General features: G+C 33.1%; 1 protein-coding gene and 1 pseudogene across 2 annotated transcripts; one reads left to right on the top strand and one right to left on the bottom strand.

Moving 5' to 3' along the window:
* The first annotated feature begins 3,359 nt into the window (after positions 1-3,359).
* On the top strand, positions 3,360-8,002 carry LOC125849159 (BTB/POZ domain-containing protein SR1IP1-like; annotated as a pseudogene). The gene is made up of 5 exons (XR_007444592.1): positions 3,360-4,242; positions 4,362-4,431; positions 4,824-5,435; positions 5,517-6,050; positions 7,404-8,002. The product of XR_007444592.1 is annotated as a BTB/POZ domain-containing protein SR1IP1-like (transcript).
* A 2,847-nt stretch (positions 8,003-10,849) lies between these two features.
* On the bottom strand, positions 10,850-12,974 carry LOC125849163 (uncharacterized). The gene is made up of 3 exons (XM_049529184.1): positions 12,490-12,974; positions 11,642-11,798; positions 10,850-11,550 (listed from the first exon to the last, which is right to left on the bottom strand). The coding sequence occupies exons 2-3, from the start codon at positions 11,720-11,722 to the stop codon at positions 11,014-11,016; spliced, it is 618 nt and encodes a 205-aa protein (XP_049385141.1). The 5' UTR covers positions 11,723-11,798; positions 12,490-12,974; the 3' UTR covers positions 10,850-11,013.
* Between the last annotated feature and the right edge of the window lie 397 nt (positions 12,975-13,371).

Below are 13,371 nucleotides of genomic sequence, written 5' to 3'. Positions count from 1 at the left end.
ATGAGAGGATTAATTAGAAATATATCGACCCTTTACTAAGATAGTTAATTAATTAAGTTATTATTATTAGCACCTATTTTTGATATTGCGATTGTTTTAAGATTTATTCCCTTGTCCCTAACATATTGAAAATAGTTTTGATTTTTCTTCTTTCACATATTAAATTTAAATTGTCTTAACATTGATTATTGGGTTAAAACTATTCTTCCTTTCACCTACTTAGTCCTAATTGTCTTTTACAATTGAAAACGTCCATCCTCTTGAAAGGAATTAGTGGGGCTAAAGGTACTCAGAGATCAATTTAGATCAACTTTTTGTCACTAAAATCAAATCAATTTAATTCATTTTAAAATTATTAAAATCAAACCAATTAACGCATTTTTTTTATTTGATCAGTCTTGGTTTAGTTCGATTTTTATTTATTTTTAGAAACCTAATGTATCTCCTTCCCCACCCCCACCCCCTACATTTAGAAAATAATTTTTCATTTTTTTCCACTAATATTCTGTTATTATTCTTTTATTATGGAATATGAAAAAAAAATGTCTTTATGATTTTTACTTTAATGTCTCATAGTCATTTCTTGATCAAATGAGTTCAAATTTATGATTTTTTTAAATAGCTTAAAATACATAGTTTATTAGCCTATCAAAGATAAATATAAAAATGGTGAAAAGGTATATAAATGATTATAAATAATTGTAAAATTAATATATTATGTGTATATATATATAATTATAAAAATTATATGAATAATTTATTGTTTTAGTTTGATTTATTTTTTTTCATTTTTTTTAATAAAATCAAATCAAATATTATTGATTTTCTAAATTTTAAAATCAAATCAATCAAATCCAAATAAATATTAATGAATTTAATAATTTTAGGTTGATTTTTTATTTAGATCGAATTTTAATTAAATCGTGAACAATAAATATTTTTGTGCGAGACTTTATAATTAAATAAGTGGTTTTAATTTGTTGATCCACATCAATATTTGGAAAACAACTTATAATATATCTTTCAAATCACTTCCATTTTCATAATCGTATTTGTATCGTTTTGTGTTTGGTGCAAATTTTTCATGTTGCATTTTTAAAGATTTAATGGGTATTTCTTGGTATTTAATTTCATCAAAATTTATGTATAAATTGTTAAATATTTAACAGGTACTAAGGCGTCATTTTATAAAAAATTTAAAGGACTAAAATTATGAAATGAATATTTAAGGTATCATTCTGAACAGGTACCTCTCAAGATGCAATTGTTGATTTATTCTAGTCATTTTTAAGCACCATTCTTGATTCATTCCATAGTTTTTCTGGTCAACTCTGATCGAAATTTTATGACTTCTTGAACTCTGGAATTTATTTCTTCACTCCAAAATACAATGTAAAATCTTTTAGTTGTGCATTCAGTAATTATCCATGTCCCGTAGTCATTTCTGCAAATAATCCTGATTTCATAAAGGTGGAAGCTGAGATGGTAGATTGTGTCAAAATTCTTTAAAAGTGATCAGGTTAGTTGATATATGCAGGGAGATATAAGAAAAATGGCTGAAGGGGAGCCTTGGAGCAACATTAAAAGTTGTCTCTATGTGATCTATAGGTCACAGGTTCGAGCCGTGGAAGCAATCACTAATGCTTGAATTAGGGCAGGCTGTCTATATCACATCCATGGGGTGTGACCCTTTTCGATCTTTGTGCACCGGCTGCTGCCGCGTCAAGTAAGAAAAATGACTGGGATCTCCAGGTTGTTGTTCCTATACCTTAACCACTCAGTAATCCCATGTTTTTGATTCAACATTCGTCCTCATAGAATTCATTTCCTGTAAATTTTTAGTTTTTGGTTTCTGGAGAACAGTTGAATGCTTAGCCCATTTTTCTTAGGGATCACATATCCACACTCTGCAGCAGCAATTCTTTACTGAACCTACCACACTGCATACTTCAATTAGGTAGGTATTTGTTTTTGTTTGTTGGTTTGTTTGCCTGATGTTAGAGTTTGATGTTTTTATTTTATTTTCTTCTACATTACAATGGGAGAACATTCTGAATTATCGTAGTCATTGGTCGTTTTAGTTGAAAGGTGGAAGAGGATAGGAGTTAACCGATAGTTGAAGAAGTGAAAGAAGGGTAGGGAGGATCCGAGGCAACCAGCAAGACTGTTTAGTAGCTAGTATTTTTTATTGTGGTTGCATGTGGGGAAGTTATAGTTTTGCCTTTAATAAAGCATAATTTACGATTTTCATTCTTGTGTAGGGAAGTAATATTCTTTATGATGCATATATTTTTCATGTTTCTTTGGCTAACTTAGGCACTTTTTTATGTTTGGACAAAATTATGTAGCATCTAGCATAAAGGATGCCCACGATGCAGCTTCTGCTATCTTTATAGCTGGAGATTAGTGACTCGGGACTTAAGAATGTGTAGATGACAGTCATCTTATATATTATTGTGTATCTATGGTCTCTAGTGTCTGAAGGTAGCGCTTTTTGAATATTTTTGTGCTGGATTTTATCTTATTTGGATTCCAACCCAGCAAGAATCTGAACTGGAACTGGTCCAAAAATTATTGGTGTAGTAGTGGGCCTTGTTCATGCCTCTCTGTCTCACTGTCACCACATGGGCACTGCTTATCGAATCTTAGTTACAAGAAACCTTGTTTTTGATACTCAGCTAGTAAAAAATGCAAAATGACACTAAAATTACATTAGTTAAACACTTTGTAATCCTTTAACATAAACTAAGATGGGGTAAGTCTTATCGCAAACAAAAAGAGAATACACAAAGAAGATCTGCAGCTCCTTGCTTAAATTGTTCTCTCTAGTCTCTGTGCAAGTGTAACTGAGCGATTCACTGGCTGGAGTTTGTCAGTTCAGTAGAATTTTGTCTCGGTGTCATTCATTCATTGGGAAGATTATTGTTTAGACGGACTTATAAAAAGTAACTTATAACTCAAAAGCTAAAAATCATAAGTAGATGATATCCTACTTTTGACTTTTGGCTTATTTTAAAACTTTTTTTGGCCTAAAAGTAAGTGCTTAAAAGCACACCTCCAAAACTTTTATAAAATGCTTATAAATCAAAAGTACCTAAAAACAAGTTAATCCAAACGGGCACTAAACCATCTCTTCTGACTTCTCCTAATTCAACCAAAAATAGTTGCTGATAGAGATGTATTAGTCAAAGTAATTTAATTATGTATGAAAGATCTTAAACTATATGATGTGAAATAACATTCCTGGAGGAGCCCATTGACGTCCTACACCAGCTATTCATTATTGACAATTGCCGTAGCAATCATTCGTCAGTGGATATGCTTTCCATTTGAGACTATTCCCTAGCCAGGTATAGGGTCCAATTAATCCTTACTAGCTTTGTACTAATATTGCAATACTTGTGTTCTCCCTTCAACTGGTGGATTTAGGTTATAGAGCAGGTGCGATCACACCTACTTTGGACACGAGTGGAAACAATAATAGTTAAAGTAAGTATTTATATATCAAGAAACGAAATTTGATATCAGCTGGTTCGATACGTACCTCGATGGTTTTGTGCAGACATGGAAGGCCAAATAAAACTAGGTAAATGCCACAATAAACTTGGGCATTTCTTTACTAGTAAATAAATTTAATTTGCTAGTACCTTTATAAAGCAAGAATAAAATTGATGAAGAATGAAACCAAAAAAACCGGTATTGTCAACTCTACGGATGAGAATAGTCCCCACCCACATTGAAAATGCTACTATGTCTTTTGGCGCCATTTTCTCATCTTTCTTTGAAACTTTGTCCACAAACTAAATCCTTTTCAACTATAATTGACCCTCATCCTTCACGCAATACCTGTAATACCACTGGCATGGCATGTCTGCTATAGGGGCTACTTTCTTCCAAGGTCTATAATGGGAATTGTACCAATTCCATGATAGATAATGAGAGATGATAATACATAATGCAATTATTACGGGGCCAGATATTGTTGATTATATGCTCTTATGAGGGAAAAAATTTAACTTACAGAAGCAAAGAAAAGAGCAAAAAACATGTCTTTCTATTGTTTGCTTCATTAGGAAATAGTTTAAGGGAAAACAAATGAAAATGGTTGAGGCCCGTAAAAGATTCGATCACTCATGGTGGATGACATGTTGATCTTGATAATGAACAACCCTCTACTGTAAACAATATGTCCACTTAAAAGAAGGAGCTTCTTTCCTCTGCTATGAAGAGGACCTCTGAATGGTATGCTCTATTTTTTACTTCTTTATTTTGTGCTTTCTAAAAGTAGCCTCTTCCATATATTATAGAATCATTATTCTGTTTTTCAAATTACTCGCCTAAATAATAATCTATCTTAACAGGATTTTCTCCCAAGAGATCCCAAGTGATGTAACTGTAAATGCAGGAGGAATCTCCTTTACACTGCACAAGGTGCGCTATTCTTCTCTGCTTTCGTCATAACAAGTTATAACTGAACTCAGTGCACAATCCGAATTGTTGTTGGTTTTAGTTAAATTCCTAATTGGATTGAAATTATTGTCCCTTGGTCACATCTTACAACAACAATAACAAACTCAGTCTAATCCCAATATATATAGTGGGGTCTTGGGAGGGTAAGATGTACGCAGCCTTACCCCTACCTTTATGGGATAGAGATGTTGTTTCCGATTGACCCTGGGCGATCCTCCTCCTTTATCTGATGTTGGGACCGTCAATGTGAACGAGCTCACACAGGCCGAGTTATGGCCTCGGTCACACCTTGATTTTCTTCTTAGATGTTTGAATCAGTAGGTTTAATAATGTATTAACTGTGCTCCTTGCAGTTCCCATTAGTTTCAAAGAGTGGATACATAAGGAAGTTGGTCTCGGAATCCAATGATGCTGACATTTCTACAATTGAAATCCCTGATATACCCGGTGGAGGAGAGGCATTTGAATTTGCAGCAAAGTTTTGTTATGGAATAAATTTTGAGATGAGCACAGAAAACATTGCCTTGCTGAGATGTGTGGCGGAATATCTTGAGATGACAGACTATGCAGTTGCAAATTTGGTGGGAAGAACTGAGGCCTACTTTAGTGAAGTAGCAATTAAGAGCATTGCTGGTGCAGTTACAATTTTGCATTCATCAGAAAATCTTATTCCCATTGCAGAGAAAGTAAAATTGGTGAGTCGATGCATAGACACAATTGCATATATAGCCTGTAAGGATAACCAATTCTCCACATCAGGTAGAGCAGAAGCTGGTATCAACGGATTGACTTCATCCATGTTTTCAAACCCAAAGCCTATAGTTGACTGGTGGTCTGAGGATTTAACCGTTCTTAGAATTGATTTTTTCCAAAGGGTTCTGATTGCAATGATGGGAAGGGGATTCAAGCAGTATGCACTTGGACCAATATTAATGCTGTATGCACAGAAGTCTCTTCGATGTTTGGTGAGGCCTTGTACTATAAAATCTTGATGAATTGGTTAAAATAAAATCTTTATGCATATAGTAATTTTTTGTTTATTACAGGAAATATTTGGAAAGGGAAGGAAAAAGATTGAACCAAAACAAGAACATGAAAAAAGGGTTGTTTTAGAAACCATCGTTGGTCTTCTGCCAAGGGAGAAAAATGCATTGTCCGTTAGCTTTCTGTCAATGCTGCTCCGAGCTGCAATATATCTGCAGACCACGATTGCTTGCAGGCTCGACTTGGAGAAGAGGATGGCATTGCAGCTTGGACAGGCTGTATTGGATGATCTGTTAATTCCTTCATATTCCTTCACAGGGGACACTTTGTTTGATGTTGAAACCATGCAGCGTATTATGATGAATTTCCTTGACCATGATATGGAGGAAAATCGATTGGGAGATGAAGAGTATAATGAGTCTCATTCATTAAGAGACATGGAGCGGGTTGGGAAACTTGTGGAAAATTACCTTGCTGAAATAGCTTCTGACCGTAATCTATCCATCACAAGCTTCATTAATCTTGCTGAAGTCATTCCAGAGCAAGAAAGAATCACTGAAGATGGGATGTACAGGGCAATTGACATTTATTTTAAGGTATGTGCGATGAAATTACCTGATTAGTTCTAAGTTTATTTTTGCATATTTACGCACACAAGCAACATTTTCATTGATTTAGAATTTTAGGCCATGTTTAGTAATGGAAAAAAACTTTTGGTCCTGACTGCTACATGGTAATTGCTATGCTAAATTTAATAATCTTGATTCAGATAATTTCCTTAACAGCGCACCTTCTGGTGCTAGCATGATAGTATCCCTTTATTAGGGAAATGCATCTGAACCTAAGCTTTTGATGTTCTAGTAGACTATGTAAAGGGATATTTATACGCTTCTATGTTCTCTGATCACTGGAGTTATGGGCCTAATTCAGACTGATGAACTTTTTGGGAATATACTAAATCGGACAATATGTCATCAATGAAAAACCGGTCATCTTTACAATCTTAACTCTCCAAAGACACAATTTGCAAGCATTGCACGACCAGCCTTATGATTTTGTCCCAATCACCCATGTCTTGTATCCCTTTATCCTACAACAATCTTAGCTCCCCAAAGATCACGGGCCATCTCTTCTGCCTGCAGAGGATTCTCTCTACAATATGGCGGCGGTTTGTTTTGTCCTGTATGTTGCAGTCTTTGTTGTGCATGTGCTTATACTTGAGGTCTTTCTCTATCATTTCAAATTAGAATGTTAACTAGGGAGAAATAACTTCCTAAAGAGTTGGCATGCCTATACTTATTTTATTAAGTTCTATGCACCGACAATGTAAAAACTTTCCTAATCTTTGTATAAGCATGGTATATAAGAATTTGGCATGCCTATACACATGGTATTGAGTATAAAAACTAGTCTTAGTTCTATGCACTGAGTGCCACTGACGGATGTTATGAAACTGAAATCCATTCATGTATTTCATATAGGGTATCTCATCCTAAAGAAGACGCTTGTATATGTGCACAAAGATGTGCAACCTGCACCTCCCCTGTTACTCTTTCTAAAGATGAGGGTGGACTCAATACGTTTTTTAGTGCAGAAGCTCCAAATCTTATTCCTGCTGAGTTACATAATAACAAGATATTAACCATGTAGCCCATTTGACGACCTTCACACATCATGTTGTCAGTACAACAAATATATTCTTGAGCAATGAGTTGAACTTGATCAGAAGGTTTAAGCTTGTTAAAATACAGAATAAAAAGCTCGGAACTCTTAAACCAAGCTAACATGATCTTCTTATTGTTGAATTGTGTGACTGTCTTAGTTCTTAAGTAAAAACTTGAACTACTAGAGAGTACATGAACACACTTTTATTTGCTTAATTATGCCTTTGACACATCAATTAATCTATGGAGACGTGTTTAATATGTTTTTGTTGTTGCAATTTGAAGGCACATCCAGCTCTAAGCGACATGGAAAGGAAAAAGGTTTTGCGGTGTTATGGACTGTCAAAAGCTCTGTCGAGAAGCTTGTGCTCATGCTGCTCAGAATGATAGGCTCCCTGTTCAGACAGTTGTGCAAGTGTTTTACTATGAGCAGCAACGTCTTCGCAATGTCATGGACGGGAGCCATCTTGTAGCAACCAAACCTCCTGTTCTTGTCCCTTCCAAAATGAATCATCAGTTCTCTACTGACCCAATTTCAGACGAGGTCTCGAGTCTAAAACGAGAAAATCAGGAGCTGAAATTTGAGATGTTGAAAATGAAGACGAGGTTGACGGAAATTGAAAAACCGAATTCAAACAGATAAGTTACAAGCAGCCCTTTGGTCATCACTCATCCATCTGCTGGTAAACCTCCTTTGACAAGAAAATCTAACTTCATGAGCTCAGTCTCGAAAAAGCTCGGAAGATTTATTCGAGCTGATGGACTCGCGCAAGGCAAAACTCAAAATAAACCAAGCAAAGATAGACGTCATTCCATATCATGATTTGAGCTAGCTATATTTGTATTATTGTCTAAATATGGTACGTACTGGATTCAAAATTTATTTTTAAATTTAATCATGCAATTTTATATGGTAATTGGTAAAGTATATATTATGTCGTGCTTTAATCCAGAAATATTTTCCATGTGCATTATCTATGAAAGATTTGTCATTTTCCAGTGTCCAGAATCAAGAAACGTGGGCATGATCGAAATCAAGATAAGATATGGTTTAATCTGTATGGAAAATGGGGGTTAACTAATGACTGACAAACCACAGCTTAATATTTAGATTATGCTGAAGATTTTAGGAGAAGTTGGTACGCTCCCTCTATACACAAGGCTTTCAGGATCCAACATTAGTACGGATTATGGATTAATTTAATTCAAATGCTGAATATTTTCTGCTGAAAGTACTATTTATTGTGTTTCAGTAGTAGCTCAAATTATCATAAGCTTTTTGGATGGAGGCGAAATTCATGATCTAAAGTCAGTGAGTTCAACATTCACATCTTAAATTTATTTCCATACGTACACATTATTCTAGCTGAAAGCTATGGGTGCAATTGATCTCTCAGAACTTCCCTTAATCGGTTAGTGCGTTAAAACTGAAAATGCATGGCGGAGTAGAGGATTGAATAATGGTTGAGCCAAAATTTTCATCAAACGGAGAGGAGTTAAAATATAAAAATATAGCTATATGAAAAGGTAAAATAATAATAATAATAATCAAAATATCATAGATATACATGTATAAAGATACATCTTGACTATGGAGAAAATTCTATTGGGATCGCCACCCTCGAATGGGTCAATGTAGTGCATGATTTGGATTTAGTCAAAGATCTAATGCGGTCTCCGGACACGGGTTAAAAACCAAAAAATAAAAAGTAAATATTTCAAAGGTTATTTTCTTAACTCTTTAAGATGCAACATGATTAATTATTTTTTTTTCCATGAGTATTGAATAACCAGATCCACATTATTAGTTGATGTTTAATTCTTATAAATAACAATATTTAATATACATCTATGAAGATTTTTTTTTTTTTTTTTAAAGAGTAAAAGAAGGAAATAGAAAGCTACGGTAGTACTATAGATGAATTTTAGATGTAATTTTTGAGGGGCTAGAGAAGCTTGCATTGCATTGTTTGCAATCGTATGGCCTTTTCTGAGAGCTCTTCAAATTTAAATTTAGTCCACTAAGCTAACAGGGGACATAATTTAAAGAGTGATCACTTGTGCAAAGGCCTCAATGGCATTCACTCTTCATTAACAATTACTAAGGTTAACTCTTTTGTAATAATTCTGTCCATTTCATTTTGTATGTCTTAATATCACTTGACACGATATTTAATAAAAAAATAAAAAACCTTCAAAAGTTGAAATTTTAAATATATCATAATGTTTGTGTGACTATAAAACTTTTGATACTTTTAACCATAAACATATCGTAATATTTGTATGACTATAAAAACTTGTCATTATAAAAGAAATATCCTATTTGTTTTTGAAACAGACTAAAGAAAATGTAACGAAAAATAATATAAACGATGTATATAATTTTTGGGGGCTAAACTTTTCCTAGGCCTAAAGCAAATGGGTTTACTTGCTTGGCCCTGGAGCGGGCCTTGTCTCGGACAAAGGTAGCTCCGCCCCTGGAGTAAGACGTACGTGTAATTAGACAAGGAACTGAGAAGCCAAATGATTAATCCTTTTTTCATCATGACAATAAAACAAAGTGTATGCTTTTGAAATAACAGATGCTTCGTTAACTTTTGAGATCAGAAGAAAAAAAAGAAAAAAAGTGATCATCCCGCCAGTATATATTATTGCATAGAGAAGCTTTTATTTATTTGGATTGGGAATCTAATGTTCATTTGGTGGCAGACAAAACTATAGCAATTCCTACTCAAACTGTTGGTAGGAGTAGCTTCCATGTGGTTGGTGGAAAACGACTTACAATTAATTACTCACAATTTTTTTTAATTAAGAATCATCTTATTCGTTTCTTTCTTTTTTTCCCATCACATCCCATTTAAGTGGAAATAATTAACAATTTAAGTCTGTTTAGATCAGATTCCTTAAATATATTATCACAAATCTAGCTAGCTCTTAACCCTTTTTATGTTTGTTAAATGGACATCCAAGTTGGAGATTATGTCATAGATGAAGAGCTTCTAATTATTAGTACAATGAACCTAATTAAATAATTGATCATCATTCATCAATATTTATTTATTTCTTTAAGAACTTGGATTATTCCTTTTGCTGGGGTTTTCTATTCTATTTAGACACAAAAGCCTATTCGATTTGATTCATCGAAAGGGATTAGTTGATAAGTCTCAAGTTTAAAAAGTACTTTAAAATGTTAAATTTTCTTTTCTAAATAAATAGTTACTCTTTGAAAGAAATGTCGAAACTAACAGTAATGAGTAATTAGTATATCATGTTAAAATGACTAAAAATCCTTTTGAAGTTTCTTCTTCATCAACTTATTACATGTTGTTAACTAATTTTATCTTATTATTAGTCAAATACGATCAAATCTTGGAGATAATATCATAAATGGTCATTCAACTAAAAACTCTTTTCTTAGAAGGTCACTCAACTTTGATTTTTAACTCAAAAGTCACGATGTTTTCTTCAAAATTTTAACCTCAATGAAACTTGGTCAAACAAACCAACAAGGTATTGGTATATATGAATTTAAAAAAGAAACAGACTCAATTCTCTTGTAGGGCAAACAAATACACAGATTGTAGATATTTTTTGTGAGCTAATAAGTACAGACAACTGGACAATTATATACATATCCAAATCAACTTTATTTGGCTCTGGAATCCCAAAAATACCGTTAGCAAATTAAGCAAAGAGATTAGAATATTAATAGAGTACTATAACTGGAGAAATTAAACAGAAGATCATACTAAAATTTCACACAAATTAAATTACACAAGTAGTCGATCGGTAGGATGAAAGTCTAAAATCTTATCACATCCGATCAACTAATATAATTAATTAATCATCAGCATCATAATTTAATTAATAATACTTCTGGCCTCTTTCTTTTTTTTCACGTCATATTCAAACTCAAAACTTGAAAAAGCCAAGGAGGATTATTCAACGAATCTTGTGATCTATATTGGTCTTGATCAACATTTTGATTACTTTGTGATGTTCTTGCACCAATCTGGAAATTATTTGAAACGGGTAATTTCTCCTCAAGTCCCCATTTACTACCTTCGTTATTCCTGACTAAATTTGTTGTAATATGCTTTATTTGGCTAGAAGCAGATCCTGTTGAATTAGATGAAGAAAAACTTGGTGAAGAAGAATCAAAATGAGCTGTTTTTCTCCTTCGACGAACGTTGTAACTTGATAGCCCTAAAGTTAATTCCAATTCATCTTCACCAGCTGATTCTGCAATGTGTTCTTCATCTGTATTTGGCCTTATTTCCAAGTCAATACATTGACGAGCAGTTATCTTTTTGTTTGAATCTAAATGGTTGACCACTACATGATGATGATCTTGTTGAGGCCGATTAGTACTAGTTGACATATTTTTCATCAGTAATTTCTGTGTTTGATATAGACGATGAAGTTCGTACACCTGACAAAACAAACACCATGTCGTCGTTATAACTAATTAATTAGTAATATATAAAATCTAGATTCAGAATGAACATAAAATAAATATTTACCTGTTCTCTGAAGATCTCTTCATGCTTTAACATCGCCATCTTCATGTATTCCTTATCGTATGGATTGATAAGCTTCTCCATTTTTAAAACCGAAAAAATAAAACCGATGTTTAATTTGACTCAATATATCTCCGGAATTGGGAATGTATATTAGTACCTAAAAGAAGCAGAAATCAAGTAAGTTTTTTTATTGAATAAAGAAATAGTAGCCATTTAATTGTTGTAATAATAATACAAAAGAAGTTGATAGACGTTACGTTAATCTAAGAAAATATCAAGCTTCCCAATTTTTGATGACTGAAGGAGATTAACGCAGTACCCCTATTTTGGCATGTGTGATTTTGTTTGTTTTTATTGTTCGTTCTTTTCCATACAAATTACTGTCAATTTGGGCCACACCAATAATAATAATAATAATATCACTATCATAACAACAGTAGTAATATTCTTGTAAAATCAAGTTAATTCATATATCCTAAGAAAAATACAGATATTTTTCGACAAATTATACTATTCTCTTTTACCAGTTCTATGTTATAAGTAAGTAGTTTACAGCATGCCACATGCTTCTCACTACTTTTTTTTTGTTAATACATTTTCGATATTTTAGTTTTCATTTGATAGATAATTAGAAAGCATATAATTCCATTCCGTGTATCAATTGCTAGCTATTAATTAATAACCAGATGAAATATTTTTGATAATTTTCGTAGTCGATCGACGCTAAGCATGCAACCGTGTTCATGTAAATTAAGGTAATAACTCGTAACAATAAACTTAGATTATATCAGAGAAAGAAAGAACAAGAAAAACTACATGTTTTCTATGAATGAATTGAGTGTCTTTACCTGTAACGTTGTACTTTATTGATCGTATAGAAGAACTTTGAGGAGTTTACAAACCAAACTTGGAAAGTTTTAGGCTTTTTTTGTTTGAGGGAGTTTATTAACATCCCACTTTTAATTTTGCCTCTAGTATATACTGCCAAAGTGAGCACCCCCAAGGATATATATATAAAAAATTAAAAGAGGAAAGAATAAAATAGCATTATTAGGACTGATGAGGAAGAATTTAAGATTCTCATTTATCACACAGAAATCAAAGCAAATGTTGTTGTATTTTTGGAGTTTGATAGAAAAAAAAAGGTGAAACAGGTATGTAGGGGGGGACTAGGGAGGAAGCATGCCAAACAAATCCAGTCCCCTTAGCCAATGTGATTTGAGTTTTGTGAAAGAGATGCCCCAGACAAGTCCAGCAGTGCACATCATATTTAAACATTTTCTAATCACGATAACATATTTTTTAATTTTATAATATATAGTTGTACTCTCATATAATGCAGGGGAGAAGAATAATATATCCTTCTATATTGTAAGTGGATCACACCACAAAGGGGGTGGGGTGGATTAAATGCAATCATCAATATAACAGCTTAATTAGGAAGGAATCACATGCACTAAATTACTAGTACTAGAATACAATATAATCTTATTATGTTGTGTATATGTACACGATGTGGGATAGGGAGTGAGGTTGTTCCTTCCTTAATTAGAGATTTTAGATTTGAGTTTTGAATATAAAAAATACTTTGATAGAGAGTTTTTTTTATTCCCCTAATAAGATCCTATGTGGCACTTCAATCTAAATATAATCAGAAAAAAATACAAATATAGTTGTCTCAACCTTTGCCTGTTATATACTTGTAAATATAGTACTAAATATATTGTGGT

This window comes from Solanum stenotomum, chromosome 12 (assembly GCF_019186545.1).
Source record: "Solanum stenotomum isolate F172 chromosome 12, ASM1918654v1, whole genome shotgun sequence".
NCBI lineage: Eukaryota > Viridiplantae > Streptophyta > Magnoliopsida > Solanales > Solanaceae > Solanum > Solanum stenotomum.
The sequence above is the reverse complement of the archived record's forward strand: the minus strand, read 5'-3'. Positions and strand labels throughout refer to the sequence as shown.

Bases quoted from the DNA above. Each gene is read 5' to 3' on its own strand.
- LOC125849163 (XM_049529184.1), bottom strand. From the start codon at position 11,722: ATGGAGAAGCTTATCAATCCATACGATAAGGAATACATGAAGATGGCG. The intron at 11,551-11,641 runs GTAAATATTTAT...TTGTTTTGTCAG, and splicing joins AAGAGATCTTCAGAGAACAG to GTGTACGAACTTCATCGTCT.